Genomic DNA, 17371 nt, shown 5'->3' on the forward strand with positions numbered 1-17371 from the left:
AGGTAGGTGGAGGGTGCTAATGTAAAACAGTTGTGCCAGGAATACAAAGTAAAGCAGGTTTTTCAGTATCTTCCCTGCTGCCTTATTTGCCTCTCGCATTTTGTTTAGCTTGGACAAAGGAATTTGCTTGTGGGTCGCTTTTGTTTATGGCTTGTATCACCCTTTGGGTCTCGTGTCCTTGCTCAGTGTGCACTGGCTAGCAAAGAGTACCGACCGTGTGTCTGTTTATCCTGAGCTGTTCCAGTTCACCAACACGCTGTTCTTACCCTCTCGCGAGGCTTGAGGACTGCCCTTACGAAGTACGACGGGAGTTGTTCTGTGTGTCGTGTTAAATATTTCATCTTTGTTTGATTTACCGAGCAAGGAAGTAAACTTCTTCGCTGTCTTCGCGTCACGGAAGCGAATGCTAAAGCCCAGGCTGAATCCGAGCGAGTAGAAATGTTTAACACCTAATTAATGTACGCAAAGTGTTAGGGGTAAGACTAGCACAATGAAGCATGTCAGCAGACACAAAAAGGCCGATTAAAAGAACACGGAACACTCATGCAATTAGACTGAATTACTTTAAAAGTAGCACCAGGTTATGACACTTGCTTAAAAGGCACTAGGCAAACTCGGTGGGTTCAGACCAGTGTCGCACTGGTGGACGACGTGGGCTAAACCCTCTCTCCGGGTCTTTTCCAGCCCATTGGAGCTCTGCTGCTGGAGCACTGCAGGATCACCAAAGAAGAGGAGAACGTCTTCTCAATCAGTGAGTTCTGTGTACGCGTTCCCTCTGCCTTTCTCTTACGGCAAATAGTGCTACGTAAAAGGAAATGTTTTGCTGCTTAGTTCCTGCTTTTCCCGCTGTTTCTCTGGTGACAGTGGGGTTAGTGCCCCTCAGCCCTCCTCCTCCTCCATGGGGTTAGTGCCCCTCCGCCCTCCTCCTCCTCCTCCATGGGGTTAGTGCCCCTCGGCCCTCCTCCTCCTCCTCCATGGGGTTAGTGCCCCTCGGCCCTCCTCCTCCTCCTCCATGGGGTTAGTGCCCCTCGGCCCTCCTCCTCCTCCTCCATGGGGTTAGTGCCCCTCGGCCCTCCTCCTCCTCCTCCATGGGGTTAGTGCCCCTCGGCCCTCCTCCTCCTCCTCCATGGGGTTAGTGCCCCTCGGCCCTCCTCCTCCTCCTCCATGGGGTTAGTGCCCCTCGGCCCTCCTCCTCCTCCTCCATGGGGTTAGTGCCCCTCGGCCCTCCTCCTCCTCCTCCATGGGGTTAGTGCCCCTCGGCCCTCCTCCTCCTCCTCCATGGGGTTAGTGCCCCTCGGCCCTCCTCCTCCTCCTCCATGGGGTTAGTGCCCCTCGGCCCTCCTCCTCCTCCTCCATGGGGTTAGTGCCCCTCGGCCCTCCTCCTCCTCCTCCATGGGGTTAGTGCCCCTCGGCCCTCCTCCTCCTCCTCCATGGGGTTAGTGCCCCTCGGCCCTCCTCCTCCTCCTCCATGGGGTTAGTGCCCCTCGGCCCTCCTCCTCCTCCTCCATGGGGTTAGTGCCCCTCGGCCCTCCTCCTCCTCCTCCATGGGGTTAGTGCCCCTCGGCCCTCCTCCTCCTCCTCCATGGGGTTAGTGCCCCTCGGCCCTCCTCCTCCTCCTCCATGGGGTTAGTGCCCCTCGGCCCTCGTCAGCTGCCAGTTGTTACTCTGGCATTGCCGTGCCCCGTCCCAAGGACGGCGGTATTTCATTGCTGGCTGAAACAGTCTGTGTGATTTGCACAGCTGCACGTGAGGAGAGAAGCAGGAACAACAGACGGACCACGGCTTAGGGCTTGTGGAAGTCCCTCTCTAGGAGGGTTTGGTATTGACAGATTGCTGCTTCTGTGCTATTGCATTTTATCAAAAAAAAGTGAGCCTCAGATAAACCATCTGTCGGGCTAATCTAGCACCAATCCTCCCGCCACGCTGTTTGTCCTTGTGTTGATAGCCACGGCTCCAGCTGGCTCGTGGTGCGTCGTCCTTTGTAAGCAGCCTTTCATCCAACAGCTAATCATTGTGCGAGAGGTATGTGGCGAAAATAACAGGATGTTTCTCCAAGGCCATCCCCATATCTTTTGGCCTTGTTGTCGGGCACAGCTGCTTTTCTGTGCAGAGCCTTGTCTCCTCTTTTAGGTGGGAGAGGTGCTGTTCTCGCTCTCTCCAAAGGACCCTCAAACAGCCCGAACATACCGATCTCTCTAAGCACCACGCTCCGAATTTCTGGGGCTTTAGGACTGTCGAGAGCTCTGGTGAATGAGGATTCCTGAGAAAAGTGTTAAAACCGATGGCAGCCGGAGTCAGGTTGTGTCCCCGCACGGCAGCCCTGAGGGGTTTGATGCAGTCTGACCCACTTACTTCTCAGCAGCAGCCTAGATCTCTGGACTGTGTACTCAAGAGCAGAGCTCTGGGGACAATGTAATTAATTAGATGTCCTGATTCTGTCTTGGTAGAGAACTGGAGTTGCACGGGGACTTGCTTTCCACTGTGCACAGTACCAAATTCCTAAAAGCCTCGAGCAAAGACAGGTCAGTGCCTTCTCCGAGTGCAATTTAATTCCTCAGATGGCTGCCCTCTGCATATATCGAAATCACTTCCTTGGAGCCATTTTCCACTTTGATTACTGAATCTCTGGTGACTGTTTGCAAGGAGGCTCGGGGAGTTTCAGTCCCGAATCTGGCCGTGTTGGTCCGGGTCCATTTCCGAGCTGTCGCTCTCAGTTTGAGAAGTTGCTCTTTCCTCTCTGAAGTCTTTGGCTGCTCCAAGCTGCGGAACGCTGTAGGCAGCTGCTCCAGGCCAGCCGGGAGCCACCCAGGGTAAGGGAGAGCGGACAGAGGCCTGGCTTACCAGCTTGTTCACAGATCGCCTTAGTTGAGGAGAGGCACTAACTGTGGCCTGGAAGAGTGGCTCTTGCTGGGGAGGGAGAACAGTGGAGCGCAGGCAGCTCTGCCAGGACCTCCCTTAAACCTTTTCCTTATCCCTGGCAGGTTTCATTGAGGAGCCGGAGAGGAAATACTGCTTCGAATGTGACAGCGAAGAGCAGTGTCAGGAGTGGATTGAGGCACTCAAGCGAGCCAGGTAGGCTGAGCCGCTAGTGCGAGGCCTGCACTCTATGCTGTTCATTTTCTGGGATCACCTTGTGGTGAACCCAGGGAGGAAAGAGGTCGTCTCCTCCCAGGCAAGCTTCCCTTCAGCTCTAAATAGCATCTGAAGCTTCTCTACATCCTTTTCTGCTCAGCCTGCCGTGTGGTCTGTTCCTGTCTTACAGCTATGAGTTCATGAGGAGGAGCTTGATTTTCTACCGGAATGAGATCCAGAAAATGACAGGGAAGGTGAGTCCCTCGCAGTCGTCTTGTCAGGTGGTGACCGATGGGTTTGGACTGGAGCAGAGGCTGGTGATCTCGGGTGTTGCCGCCAACTGTCCTGCACGAGGCTGTTTGCTGCCATGTGTACAAAAGAGATCCCGTAGTAAGCCAGCTTCTGAAGCCACGGTCTCGACAGCCAGACCTGAGAGTCTTCCTCTGCCGAGCAGCCTGCGTTGTCTTGCTCAGCTCCGGCTCTCGTACGCACACTCTTCGCGTGGTGGAGTGGCCCGAGGTTTGTAGCCGGACAGGTCTGGCCTGGGCTAGCCTGGACCCCCACTGGTTCCCTGGAAGAGTTCACAGGCAGCCCTGGCCAGATCAGAGCGTACGTGGGTTGAGATGCTGCTCACACCTCTGCCAGGCTCCTCGGAGCATCCCTGCTCGAGGTGACGGAGGTGGCTGCGGCTCACCCGCGCGCTCCTGTGCCAGCGTGGACTGAATACAGCCTGTGAACCTTGGTTATCTGCCGTGTCCTCCCCGGGGAGTGCTTGACTTTCTGCACCAGAAGCAGCAGCCAAGGGCTGGACTGGGGTAAATCCAGCACACGACTGGAATCGGCACCCAGCCCAGCCCGGGACTGCAGACTGGTTGAGGGACAGTCCTGCTGGCCTCCCCCCTTGTCTGTGTCTCACTGGTGCCTTCCTGTGCTGCAGGACCCCCTGGAGCAGTATGGGATCTCCGAGGAAGCCCGCTTCCAGCTGGGAACACGCAAGCAATAATCCCCTCGCCTGGGCTGAACTGGCTTCTGGCCCCAGACTCGCCCTGGAGGGTCACCCCCAAGCCCCCCGCCCCCGGGAAGAACAGCAGCAGTTCCCCACAGCGGTGACCAAGTGACTTCTTAATTTATTAGCCAAATAATTTTGTATGATTTTTTTAAAGGGAATTCATTGCACATTCCCGCTTGCCCCAGCTGTGGAGGCAGCCGCTCTCAACTGCTCCCTGCAGACTCTGCCCTTGAGCTGACACTGCACCGCTGCGGCGGTGGGAGTCAAACCACCCTGGCTCCCAGCGAGAGCAGAGGAGGCAGGGACTGAGCAGAGCTCCCAGCACCTGCTGTCCTCCAGCGCGGGCTTGCAGCCCTCTGGCCTGGAGCTTCTGGGGCAGGCCCTGGGCCAGCTCTAGCCCTCCTCTTCCTCCCTGTCCCTCTCCTGCAGGGAGCTACTCGGCGTTTCTGGCTCAGGCTCTTCCTGCAGGCTCCAAGGGAGCCATTGAGGGTTGTTCATCCCCCTGCTGTAGGAGGATGCTCCAACTGATTGCATTTCTGTGCTTGCAGGGTTAACCCTGTCATGCCCTCTCCTGTTCATTGCAAAGCCATTCGGTTGCCGAGACCTGCTAGCAGAGCCTGAGGGCCGGGCTGTTGAGCAAGGAGGAGGGGGAGGCCTTCCGTTAACACCGGGAGCGCTCAGCCACAAGCTCCAGCTGACAGGGAGGGGGCATTGACTCCCCTGTGTCAAGGCAGCAGTGTCTGTGCAGCCACGAGCACCTGCCTCTTGGGGTTGTTTTCTTCTTTTCCCTTCTCTGGGCAGGTGGTGCTAATTCCTAGAGGCTTGACAAAAGCTGCAAAGCACAAGGGAGGGAAGACGGGGCTGAGAGATCCGAGTTGTGATCCTGCCTCTCTCTGCAGTGCTGTGGGCTGGGCTAAGCTGTGCAGTTACTCAGCTTCCCAGAGAGGGAAGCCAGATGGAGAGGTTTGTAAAGACAGGAACTGCTCCGCTTTGGCTGGATGTTTGAGCTTCAGGGCATGCAGAAGTTAAACCCAGGGAGCTGTGACAGGCATTAACGCTTCATTCCCTGAGCCATTGCTGCAGCTTTTCTCCCCTTTGTGAGTGTCCAAAGGGAGAGACCAGAAAACTGCCAAGGTCACAGTGAGCTGCCAGGGAACAAGGGCTGCCTTCCCTGGGGCTCCTGTAACAGAGAGATAAGGAACAACGTCTCCCCTCGAGGCTCCGCACCTTCAGCCATCGCTCTGGCTGCACAAAGGAAAACTGCCCAGAGAGGAGGGATGGAAAGACACTCCCCACACCCGCACCCAGGGCTTCAGGAGACCCAGTTTCCTGACTCCTGCAGCAGCAGAGGACGCAGCTGGCTGCAGCAGCTCCCCTGGAACTAGGCAAGGAGAAGCTCCAGGAAAGGCCCTTGGGAAGGTCCCAGGTAACACTGTCAGACAGTTGATGACTCGCTGCTGGGGCAGGTAAACGCAGCAGGAGGGCCTGGCCTGAGCTGTGGGGGTTTTCAGCTGTGGGCTTTGTTCCACCTGGCTAGCAGGAAGGCTGCTCTGCAGCTAACCAGCAGGTGGTAAGCGAGCTGGGGTAGAGCAGCCTGTGCTGGGATCTGGGCTCAGAAGGGAAGTTTTGGGTCTCTTCCTCTTTGGCTGGGAGTTAATGCTGAAACAAGAGCCCATATTGCAAGCTTTAGTGGCCTGGCCTTCCCTCTTTACCTCATGCTGCCGGGCACCAGGAGAGTGGCAGATGTCACTGATGGTTTATTTTTAACCTCAAAGCCAAGATTTTTCCTTTCCCTCCCCAGATGCTCCCTTTCCCTCCAACGGTTCCAGGTGCTTGCCCCAGAAATTACCAAAATAAGCAGAGGGGCAGCTGTCCTGCGTAACAAGCTGAGGGCATGACAGGGTGGAAGCAGAAAACAGGGCAGTTTTGAAGACAGATGGCAACTCCAGTGGAAGCAGCAATGAGGGATTAAAAGGAGGAACATACGAGAGCTCGTGCTTTAGGGAATTAGTGTCCTCGGATGACTTTAAAGTGCATTTTAATCCTCACAAGCCTACTCTGCTTTACCTCAGCGCAGGGGCATGTTCCTGACATGCTGGTGGGGTACACAGCAGCTTTACTTACTGTGAAAAAGAGACTCGTCTGTCTGGTCGCTCGAGGGAGGACGGACAGACACACTCCAGGCTCGGCAGCAGGGTAACCAGAGCTGCGCTGCAGCCCCTGTTCCCCCTTGTGTAGCGTGGGCCGAGCAGAGCAGGCGTGGGCTCCCCCACCGCGGGTATCGCAGCTCTCTGCCTTCAGCGCTGGCTTACCAGCGGCGAACGCTTCCGCAGCTCCTGCCAGCCAGCTTCGGAGGCAGAACGTCCACGTCCACGCTCAGCTCCCCAAGGTTCGGCATTAGCGAATTCTTCAATACGCAAAGTCAACCCGCGTATAAACAAAGCCCCGGGAATTCTGCCAACATTCAATCATTTCTAGCAAACAAAATTGCAGCGCTACAGCGAGGCTCACCGATTCTGCCAGCCACCTTCAGTAGCTAACAGTTCTCAACCGTGTGCCTTCCAGGACTGTCGCTAGCATCCTCTCCTTCCACGCCTTTCAGAAGGTAGAGCTGGCACCCGCCATCTTCACTGTACATAAAATGGGCATTTTATTTCGATGTTACGGGGAACAGTTGGGTGAGCGGGAGAGAATCCCAACACTTATTTAAGAGGCAACAATGACATTTCTTAACTGAATGTAAGACAAATGCTGTGAAGAGTTACACGGGCCAGCGGCAGGCCCAGTAACTTGGTTAGATCAACTTCTAGAATAGTGCTAGGACACTGGGTTAGGTTTCAGGACTAAGGGAAGATGGTACTTCTAGACACTTTGAGATCTGCGTCAACTGCTGGTGATTTATAGACAGTTGTTCATTTTTCACACTCCGGTCACTATGCTTTTTGTGTTTCAGTGGCCTGTTCCAACGAGCGCTGTGTACAGGCTCCCTGAAAGTGTACTGAAGCCATTTATCTGTTGTACAGTGAACACTTCCAATAAAAACTTGTTTTAATCTTTGTGGCAGTCAGAGCTGTTCTGAGAAACCGAAACCGCTGGGGAGGGGTGGCTGCAGTGAGCTCAGGGTCCAGCGCAACTTGGGCGGGGGGGGGAGGGGATACCGGGCATCTCACCCGACTGCCGGCAGCTCCACACCTTGGCACCGCGCTGGAGGAGGCGTTGCAGCAGGGATCAACGACGGAGGAGCAGCGGCCGCGCAAGCTTTTGCTAACGGAGCCGAGCACTTGGCAGTAGCGCGCCGTGACACCGCGTTCAGGAAGAGGGGCTGGGTCAGACTGCTGCTGCAACGTGTTCCCAACGTCTAAAAACCGACCTAGAGCCTTCCCACGTTCCACGAGCTGCGCAAGCGTTCAGCGAAGCAGGGCCTTCATCTCGTTTTAAGAATCCTACAGCGAATTAGCCTAGAAAGCGTTACGGCCATCACTTCCAAAGTTTGCATACATTGCCTGGCTGATTTCAGCTTCGTTACAGCAGTGAAATTACTGGCTAAAAGGGTAAATAGGCAGCGTCGCTACAGTGGGTCTGCAATGCCGCTGGCGTGCTAAACCCCGAGAGCTGAACTGTCCCCAGCTTCGCCAGAGCTAAACGCGTTGCCTAATTCAGGATGCGGGGGAGAGAAGCGGGGGCCTGTCCCTGCCTGCGCCTGAAGCAGTGAAACTCCACAACAGTACGGTGTATTAAAATACATACACTTTAATATAAAGACAAAACTTCAAAGCATTGTTTCAATTACAAATCAAGGTAAAGACACGAGAAATTAAGTGGAGGGAGGGGAGGAAAAACTAACTCTTACATTGTGGAGAATTAGAAAGGCAGGGTGGAAATATATATATTATACATACATATATATACACCAGAAGAATTCAAACTACTTCTATGGAAGAATGAAAGGAATGACAGGACAACTTACCAGTATTAAAAAAAAAACCAACAAAAAAAAAGATAAATTAGGGGAAGTTTGAATTTTAAATAATTCAGTTTAATAGGCTAAATTATATAAACTAATTCCTATTCACTAGGAAACATCCCATATCACTGTTCTAAGAAAATGGGTTTTTTAAAAAATCCATTGAAAAATGGATTTTTATTAGTAGTTAAAAGTTTACTAATCAATTCCTGAGCAACAGCAACCTCATAATCTACTGCTTTCCCCATCAAAGTCCCACTCAGCGAGGGCAGGCTCTCACTCCTAAAAAGTTTAAGTAGAACAGAGACCTAAAAAGTTGGTTTTCATTTGAAATTGATCACTTAAAAGATTAATAGGTTAAAAAAGCCAAGCAGGATGGATCAACCCATTCCACCTTTTCCTCGTTAACTCCAGAAACAAGACCCTTCTAAAGAATGATTTGACTGCACCAGAAAAGCAACCAGGTGTACCTTGAAAAAACCAAAGGATCACAAAAGACTTGAGAACTTCAGGGTTAGCATCGTAAAACTTGGAATTTTAAGACGAGATTTTGTTTTTAAACTATAAAAACTTAAGAAACCTCTTCAGAAAGAGGGTCGCAAACAGCAAATACACTGGAGAAGTATTTCCCATTTTTTTGTCTCGGGTTTAAACCCTGAAGTTCACAATAATAGCATCTTTTATTGCAATATTCAGTCTAAATAGATATTTATATATTTATAATGCATAAGGATAAAATATGGCACAACAATATTTTTAAAACTGGTAATCCATCTTTTACTGAAAACCTGATATGCAAGCTACGGAAATGTGGAGCAAAAAAAGGAGGAAAAAAATCTTTAACAGCCATAAAACTTCAAATACTCGTACACTGACTACACACCTGTGCTTCCAAAAAATCTAATTCTTGTGACTTTTTCCTCAGTGCTGCAAAGATAGTTCACAAAAACACTGTCTAGTCTCTTCTCCCCAAACTGTGATTTCAAAATACACTAATTGTTGGTTTGCAGTCCACTGTACAACGTCCGTTCCTTAACGGAAGAAATCATCGTTTGGAGCTCCCAATGCTTAATCCTCTTTATGCTTTTGGCTCAGGCAAAACAACAAAAGCAGAATTTTTCAAGACAGCCACCTGTGTGAGTTGGGATAGCTCCCTCCAAGAACAAAACACATCTTCAGGTTTCCATACCCTGTATTAAAAGGACCGATTTCAACACAGAAAGCAAATGGGTTATACGTAGGACTTGATCAACCAAAGCCGCCTTATGTCGGCACGAGGACAAAGCTACCAAGTCCTAACGAACGGCTCTTCTGCGAGCAGCACCTGCGACCGGCACCAGCCGGCTCCGGCGAGGGACGGCGACCCTGGGCTGGGGAAGCCCGTGTTTGTTACTAGTGCTCGGAGGTGATTAGCACCAATTCCAGGCCCGGCCAGGGAAGGGCGGGCCACGGCCAAGTCTGAGCCAGGAGGGGAGTCTCTGATGAGCAGCTTGAAAACATGCTCCCGGCACTGGAAGTCTCCTCTTCCAGCAACGCGGCAAAACCTTCAGCAACCCGGGGCAGGCAACCACAAAAGGCTGCTGGGTCAGCGGGCAACGTAAAGGCCCAATCCTGCAAACCTCCCCTGTCCGCAGAGCCGTGCTGCTGCCTACAGTGACACCGCTGCTGGGGAACACCTTGTGCTGAGTCCCTGCTGCGGGAGCATCACGAGGGCACAGGTCCCACAGGTCCTCATGCAAGGGCCACTGGCGTATCCACAGGAGTCACAAAGAGGTGGGCCCCCTGAATAAGCTCGGAGGGGATGAAAGCGCATGCTGGCCCTCAGACTGCTCACCGTGACGCTGTCTCCCACAAAAAACAATCAGCTGAACAAGAGCCAAGTCTACCCCGCTGCAGATACCAGCTCTGCATCCGCTGATGCTCTCTCCTGCCATGCAATCGCTCAGTCTCTCCTCTGCTTGGACTCTCTTCCAAGTGGAAAAATAATGGGTGGGGGGAGCAGATGCTGCTTTCTACATACACAATCCTAGCAAGAATCAAACCACACAGGTCCCTGGAGGCCACCCCAAGCTGCCTCTCCATGGCCTCGTTACTCCAGAGCAAGAAACCTTCTCCTGGAAGGGGAAGCCCAGCAGTATGGGCAGATACAGCCTGCTCTGCAGGGAAGGCTGGGACGAGACAGAACCTGATCACCACAGGGAGTAAATCCACTGTGGTGGGGAGCACCTGACCTGCAAACGCTGTTGTAGCCGCACTGCATTTGGCGTGAATCCACGCTGCAATAAAAGCAGGCGAGGCAGACCTGGCTTACATCCATCTCCTTCCTGCTCACACCCCTCCCATTTATTTTCTGAGGCAAAGCAACTATCCCAGATATGTCTGCACAGAGAAGTGTCACCAACGCCTCTCAGAAGGAAACTCTTGCCCCCAGCAGGGTGAAGGCAGGCACCCACACGCCTGACCACGCTGCACTGAGCCACGCAGTCAACCCCGACCAGCCACGATGGCCAAGCAGTATTGAAGCAATGCTCCATTTTGAAATGTTATTCAGATGCAATGGAAGAGCTTATCAAGCCTGAAACCCATCTGCTCAGCAGATTTCAAATGAAGAAGTTACTGGCTCAGGTATTAAGTTTGACTAAAGAAAGAAAAAAGCTGCTCAACACTTTGACTTGAGATTAAGTAACAGAGTGTGACAAACAGTTGGGCGAGTTTCAGGCTGAGGAGTGTCAAGTCCTGGGGATTTGAAAGCTCTCGATTCACAAAACCAGTGACTAGTAGATCTCTTCACGATCAAGTGATGCAACCTTCCTGCCTGGGGTACTTCAGCGACTGTAGGTGCAAATCACCGATTCGGACCCTACAAGCTCACCTTCATCCCCACGTGCCCATCCCACCAGCGAGTTCCTGGCACAGGGGGAATTCAGGCTTCACAACCCAGGCTGAGCCCACACCCAGAGCCAGGCCAAACCCCAGCGAACAGCGGGGTGAGCACAAACCGTGTGCTAAAAGATAAAGCAGCTATCACCACTAGGAAGGAAGGACACGAGATGGAAGCACAAGAAAATATTTCAACGTTTGTCTGGCCAAGGAGACATGAGTTCCTGCTATTAGAAGAAATTAGTTGGAGACGGGGCTCTCTCTCTAAACGTCACATACATCTAGGACGCGCTGCATTCCCTGCTGTTGGCAGCTTCCCCTTTGCCTCTCTCCCACTGCATCCACAACCTGAACTAAGATGCTTCCCATCATTATGGTTGTCCAGACCGATCCACACCTCCCTAAAGGAAACAGCCTCGTTTGCACCAAAACAAGAGGCGATGCAGGGACAGCTCGACTTCCCCATCATCCTGCACATCAGCTCGGTTTCAGCAACCCAAACCTCTATGTCCTCCCACAATGTTTTCCCACTTTCTCCGTCAGCTACACGAAAAGCAGACAAATCTGACTGCTGGGTGCCCCAGACACCCCTGGCTAATGGAAGAATTGTTGCTGAATGACTAATCTGCGGCAAATAGCGAGTTTAGGTTTAGCGCTTTTGGAGCACTCCCAGCCTCACAGCACGGTGGGTCTCAGTGGACTGAACCCGGCAAGCGCGAGCCAGAAGTAGCAAATCACCAAAAAAGGAAGAGCGCGCAAGGCTTGTTCCTCAAGGCTGACATTTAGCAGCAGGGCACAGGTTTTGCTCAGCCCAGTGCTCAGGAAGTTCCATTTTTTTTTGGCAACATATGTGCTACAAGATATATTTTAGCTTCCTGATGAGTCCCTCACTGGCAGCAGCAGCGTGGAGGAGAAGGACCATGTGTGACAGCCACGAAACAACTGGACCCGGCAGGATGTGGTAACGCAGAAGGAATTCCTTTTTGGAACTGGCTGTTTGGCTTTGATTACTCAAAAGTATCTCCAATTATTGAAAACAGGTTTCAGACCTCTGGCACAGCACTCCTACAGTAGGGTCACGAGGGTCTTATTCTTGTAGCCATATGGATCAGATCTTAACATCTCAAAGCTATTCCTTCAGCAACCCTACAGCAAGGTGAATGCTCTCCCCATTTTGCAGACCGAGGAGAAACAAGTTGAACTTGCCCGAGATTATGGCAAAGCAATAAAAGATCAGGGAGTGGGGAAGATGACAACACAAATCTCTTGGCAACAACATCTCCCAGCTAACGCAATACTAAGACGTCAGTCCAGAACCGGCACTTGCCTGGCTTCCCATCTCACACCACTCCCTACAAGCATTAGCTTATCAGGCACCTTCCTGGAAGCACAATCTCAGTGGGGATTACTACAAAGATTTAGATTAGAGCTGCCGCACAAGTGAAGCACATTGCAATTGTGCAATGCATTGCAAGGTGAAGGTGCCAACGGTGCCAGGCGTGGGTGGAAGACACTGGCAAGGCCAGAGCAGCTCCAGACTCCTGCAGCGTGGGCTGCCAAGATGGAAACATCAGGTCACTGGGAATGACAGCACTGAGGAGATGCAGAGGTAGATGAAGGCCCGGTCCCAGTGGACCCCAGGAGGCTGAAGCAGATGCTCAGCAGGGTTGGCCGACAGACTGAATCCCTTTCAAGTACGTCCCAACTACGCGTTTATTCCTGGGTCAGCATCTGGTTTCCTTTTGCCTTCCCAGATGACGGCTGGAGAGTCACAGACTCCAAAATGCTGGGTAGTTGAAAACGTCTTGATAGCACACGTGTGCTCAGCTACAGCGAGCGGGCTTGTGCTGCCGACCTCCAATGGCTGCTCGTGAACAAGTCCTGCAATAGACACCGGCTGACTACTGATCACCAAAGCACCCGCTACCACAGGTGACACCGAGGGACAGAGGGGGTCTTGCTTTTCCACAACACCCACTGGAGAGCAGATGACGAATTCCTTGCCCGGGGCCTTTGCTCCGAAGGGTCACAGAATCATTTAGTTTGGAAAAGACCTTCAAGTCCAACTGTAAACCTACCACTGCCAAGTCCACCACTAAATCACATCTGACAGTTCTGTCTTGCTCCTCCAGACACCGATTCCTGAAATGCCGTGAACCTCGGGGCAAAGCAAGTCATTCCTGCAACAAGGATCTGGCCATCCTCTTCAGCCGAGGATTGCCAGGAGCCAGCTGGGCGATACGGGCCTCGAGCAGGTGTTGGAAAGCACAGCAGGTTTGACAGAGCTCCGCGAGTCGGTTCCTTCTCCAAACAGGCATCATTTTGCTAGTGTCCTGTGAGCGCCTCGGGTATGAGCACAAGTGAACCCTCCCCATACAGAACAAGCAATGGCAGCCGAGTTCTCTTGCCGGATGTCTTCTGCAGTTTGAGATGAAGTGGGGCACAAGAGGTCCAAGGAGCACTGTATCTTGGTCCCTTTTCAGAACAGGATCCGATAAAAGCAGAGTGATTAAAAGCTTCTACTTGTATTTCCTCATCTCTCTCTCATCGGGGATATAAATGATAGGGGGGAGATGTAATTAGGGCGGCTGCCCCTCCAGCCATTGCTCAGGCACAGCCTACCAATTTAAAGCCTTCAAAGACCTGAGCACTCTGCCATTTGCTGGGAAGGATGCTAAGGCAGCTCTGCAACTTCCAGTTACCCAAGGATCTGGAAGCAGCTAGAGCTGCCCAACTCCCAGCTGCAAGACATCTGGGTTACATTGTCTTCCTGGATTCCAGGACATAAACTGTGTACAGCTTCTACTAGAAGCTACTGGATGTTTCTCAGCTATCACCCTCTGAGCATTTTTGCCCTTTTCCAGGTTTTCATCTTGCTATTAATAACTCAGCAGGGCGCACTGCTGTCAAGTCCTCTCCCACATGCAAAGCAGAAAACAGTTCCAAAACGTCCCTCATTTCCAGGGCTATCAATCCCTTCCCTTTCCAGTGAATAAGAAGGCAAAGTTAGATCAACAGTTTCTGCGCACAGAGGCTGCCTATGGAAGACACACTTACAAATCAACAAAAGAACTGCACTTTGTCCTACATCTCTACTGAGATTGCTGGGGATGAGGTACAGAGAAAAGGGCCTAACTGAACCCTGTAGAGGGTAGGAGCTGTTACGGCACCTCTCCCCCACCACTCTCTTGAACACGGCCAGCATGGCGCTCACAACCGTCCCTCCTGGATCCAGGTAGCAGGAGAGAGCACATGAGGGCAGAAGCATCTTGCCTACTTGAAAAACAGAGGCAGGAGTTAAACAGCTAATGCGTTCAGCCCAGCTTTTTGTGACCGCGGGATGCTCCATCAGGTGGCTGGTAAGGCAGGGCTCAAGTCTAAGGTGAATGTCTGATTGCTGGAGGTGGGAGACTCATTAGGGAGCACTAGCGACCTAGAAGGGATTTAAGGACAGTGAGTGCCTCTGACGCAGAGCAGTCAATGCTGCCCCTCAGAGCACCGGGGCTAGCAGGCAGATGTTTCCCAAAGCCTAAATGTGTTTTTCTTCTAGTCATTTTGCTGTTGCAATTCCCCTTCTTTTACTGTAGTTTCCTTTATTGGTGCTTGGTCCAGTCTGAACTACAGACCAGCGTGATTTCTACTTAATAAATCATCCTTCTCCTCACTTTGTGCACTTGAATAAATAAGTTTTTACAAGTTTACTGTGCATTGTACAATCTAAAAATAAATGAAATAAAGTATATGAAATTTATAATTTTTCATCACATCTCTATAAAATACAGCCGCTGCTCCGAGCGGCACTTTCTGTACACAGAACACCAAGTCACAATACAATTAACTGCACCAGTTTGATAGTGTGGCAGCACGGTAAGCTAGATTCTGGTGTTTTTGTGAAATACCATTTAGACCTACTTAAAGCAAAGAAATACAAAAGCAAAATGCACTTTGTCAATAAACGTACACAGCTAAGCCATTTCTGAATCAAGTATCAAAACCCTACTAACAAAATACATTGTACTTGGAACAAAAACAACAAGCTGAGAAAATCTGCTACCTGCACCAGTACAAAAGCACTACGTTCAGTCTTCCCAACGTTGGTAAAAAGGGCCTGACCAATACCAGTGATTATGCACCCTGTTCATATGCCAATGACATCCCAAAACAAGTTACCAGACTAGCTACCAAAATTCACAGTGACTTGAGTGCCACCAGCAACTGCAAATGGCCCAGTGAAGTAGTTCGAATGGGGCAGGACTTGAATTTCTTCTGCTCAGACTGTGCCTGCGTTGGCTGAGCTTGCCTGGGCCACCCCAGGTACTCTAGCTGCCACTCCAGAGGGGAGTACTGAGTTCTTGTTTGTAATGAACACAACTAAAAACCACCCAGTTAACACAGCGCCCGGCTCGGTTCAAATTAAAAGAAAACATTAGATAGAAGACCGTCTTTCTCTGTAGCTCACACTGCCGCAAACCAAGTGGAATTTGGTATATGAACAGAGTAAGTTGAATAAATAAACTGCAGACCCTTCTGAGAACTGGGTTTGGCATTGGTCAACCCTCAAATTCAGCACCAAGGATTCAAACTAGAGGCACAGTTCTGACGGATGAAATAGCACCGAGAGGAGGCTCTTTACATCTCTGCTGGTGTGCCAGTCCTTTATTATTCAGAGAATTTAATAATAAGTTGTATTTGTGATTCTAGGTGGAATAAAATAAGTCAAAATTGTTTTCACTTTAAAAAAAAGATAAATACTTTATCTAAACTATCAACAATACAAACTGGAGCTTTAAGCATTTCTTTTGCCTTTTTTTTTTTTTTTCTCCTTTTTTCTTTTTTACTCAGATTCACAGTAAATATTTTCTCTGTTGTTTAGGTCTTTTTTATGTTTTTATTTTGTCCAGTAGTAAGAGAGTAGAAACCCCTGCACAGGCCAGGTGAGCACCTTTCAGTGGAAGCCGAGTGAAGTTGGTCCACGTTGTCCTTGCATAGGTCACATTGGGTTGAGGTAGAAATCCTAGTTACCTGCACAACAGGAGGAGAGGAAGAGACTCATCTAAATAAAAGACAAAAATCTACTGTGTGTTAGATGTGTCAATCATTTCTACATTGCTCCAAGACCTCGTTAGCCAGCAAAGGAGGAGCAACTCTTGACCCAACTGCAATTAGACATTAAACAGAAAGGATGCCTCCAAGAGCGACACGCGGCCCCTCCTGGCTATTGCAGTTTTTAAAACTTTCTGGCAGTGTAACCATCTTGAAGTCTGTCCTCCTGTGACCAACCTCGAAGGGGGAGGGAAGTGTTGCCCCACTTCACCTTTTTCTAGCACACACTAATCTGCTTTGAATTTTTTATTACCCTGTGGGAGAAACATTATGAGAAGCAAAGCAATTTATTTTAGCCCCCGATTCCAGATTTCACCCTTGGTTCATCAAGGACTCTGAGCGCACGTATTCACACTGAAGTCAATGAAATGGCTCAAATATTTGACCTACGTTCAAGAGTCACACGGAGCGGGACCACAACTACGGTACGTCTGTCATACACCATCTCCTGGTAGCATTATTTCTGCTCCTTTGCTCCACAATCCAGCTTTGTCATCCAGCTACTTTTCTCCATACGTCACTGTTGTGCCTTGCCTGTTTTGCTCAGAACCTTTTTGTGACAGGGACCGTCACATCCGATGGTATGGAGTCTAGCCCAATATGACCTCAGTTCCAGATAAGGCAACTGCTTCAGCAGAAGGCTTTCACACTGCTCTCGCTTGAGTCGCTCACGTATACAAAACCCCAAGCCTAACCCTCCTTGCCCCTTTTCCCCCATCTTGTTTCTATTCAGGGTCTTTCAGGCCCATTCTGTAACCACATCACACTGTTGGTCTCTGCTGGCACACAGGGACCACATTACTCAAAACTCTTCCTCAGCCTCACTTTCTCGTATAGAAGGACGGAGGTAATACTTACGTGCCTCACAAAAGCCTAATGAGGATTTGTTCGTGTCTGTGGAGCAATTTGATGATGAAGACACTATACACAATGCACAGTCAAAAGAATCTCTCAGGTATATTGTAATTGAGTCATATGTTTTATAAGCGGCAAAGAGTATTCAACCATATATTGTATGTAGCTTTGGTATCAGTGAACAGCAACAACATCAAAGACCTACAAGAAAAGCACGGAGCAAGCTCTGGGGCCTAACATACTGATTTAAGTTTGCAAGCACAAGTTGTTACATCAGGATGCCACAGAGTATTTTCATGAACAACAGTACCCAACTCTGTGGTGGTACACTTTATTCTGGAGTTGCTCTAAAGACATTTAAATACCTGCTTCAGTAAAAATGCATACAGTCTCCGGAAACCCTCCTCTCTTCTATGGCCCCAGCCTTTATGAAGCATGGACGACAGTTAACCCTGCAGATTCCCTATGTTCTCATTCACAGTCTACTC

The 17371-nt window shown here is 50.6% G+C and overlaps 2 protein-coding genes across 2 annotated transcripts in view; one reads left to right on the top strand and one right to left on the bottom strand.

Annotated features, from left to right (window-relative positions):
• PLEKHJ1 (pleckstrin homology domain containing, family J member 1) overlaps nt 1-4182 on the top strand; it is a 7833-nt gene extending 3651 nt beyond the window's left edge. Inside the window, exons 4-7 of the mRNA XM_009329085.1 lie at nt 685-751; nt 2982-3072; nt 3263-3326; nt 4010-4182. Of these exons, the coding sequence (XP_009327360.1) occupies nt 685-751; nt 2982-3072; nt 3263-3326; nt 4010-4075 (288 nt within the window). The 3' untranslated portion in view covers nt 4076-4182. The remainder of the gene's footprint in view (nt 1-684; nt 752-2981; nt 3073-3262; nt 3327-4009) is intronic.
• Nucleotides 4183-15755: 11573 nt separating this feature from the next.
• Nucleotides 15756-17371, bottom strand: part of DOT1L (DOT1-like histone H3K79 methyltransferase) — a 54709-nt gene continuing 53093 nt past the window's right edge. The window contains exon 28 of the mRNA XM_009329086.1: nt 15756-15947. Coding sequence (XP_009327361.1) covers nt 15940-15947 — 8 coding nt within the window. The 3' untranslated portion in view covers nt 15756-15939. The remainder of the gene's footprint in view (nt 15948-17371) is intronic.

Source organism: Pygoscelis adeliae, unplaced genomic scaffold (assembly GCF_000699105.1).
Source record: "Pygoscelis adeliae isolate BGI_AS28 unplaced genomic scaffold, ASM69910v1 Scaffold537, whole genome shotgun sequence".
Taxonomy (NCBI): domain Eukaryota; kingdom Metazoa; phylum Chordata; class Aves; order Sphenisciformes; family Spheniscidae; genus Pygoscelis; species Pygoscelis adeliae.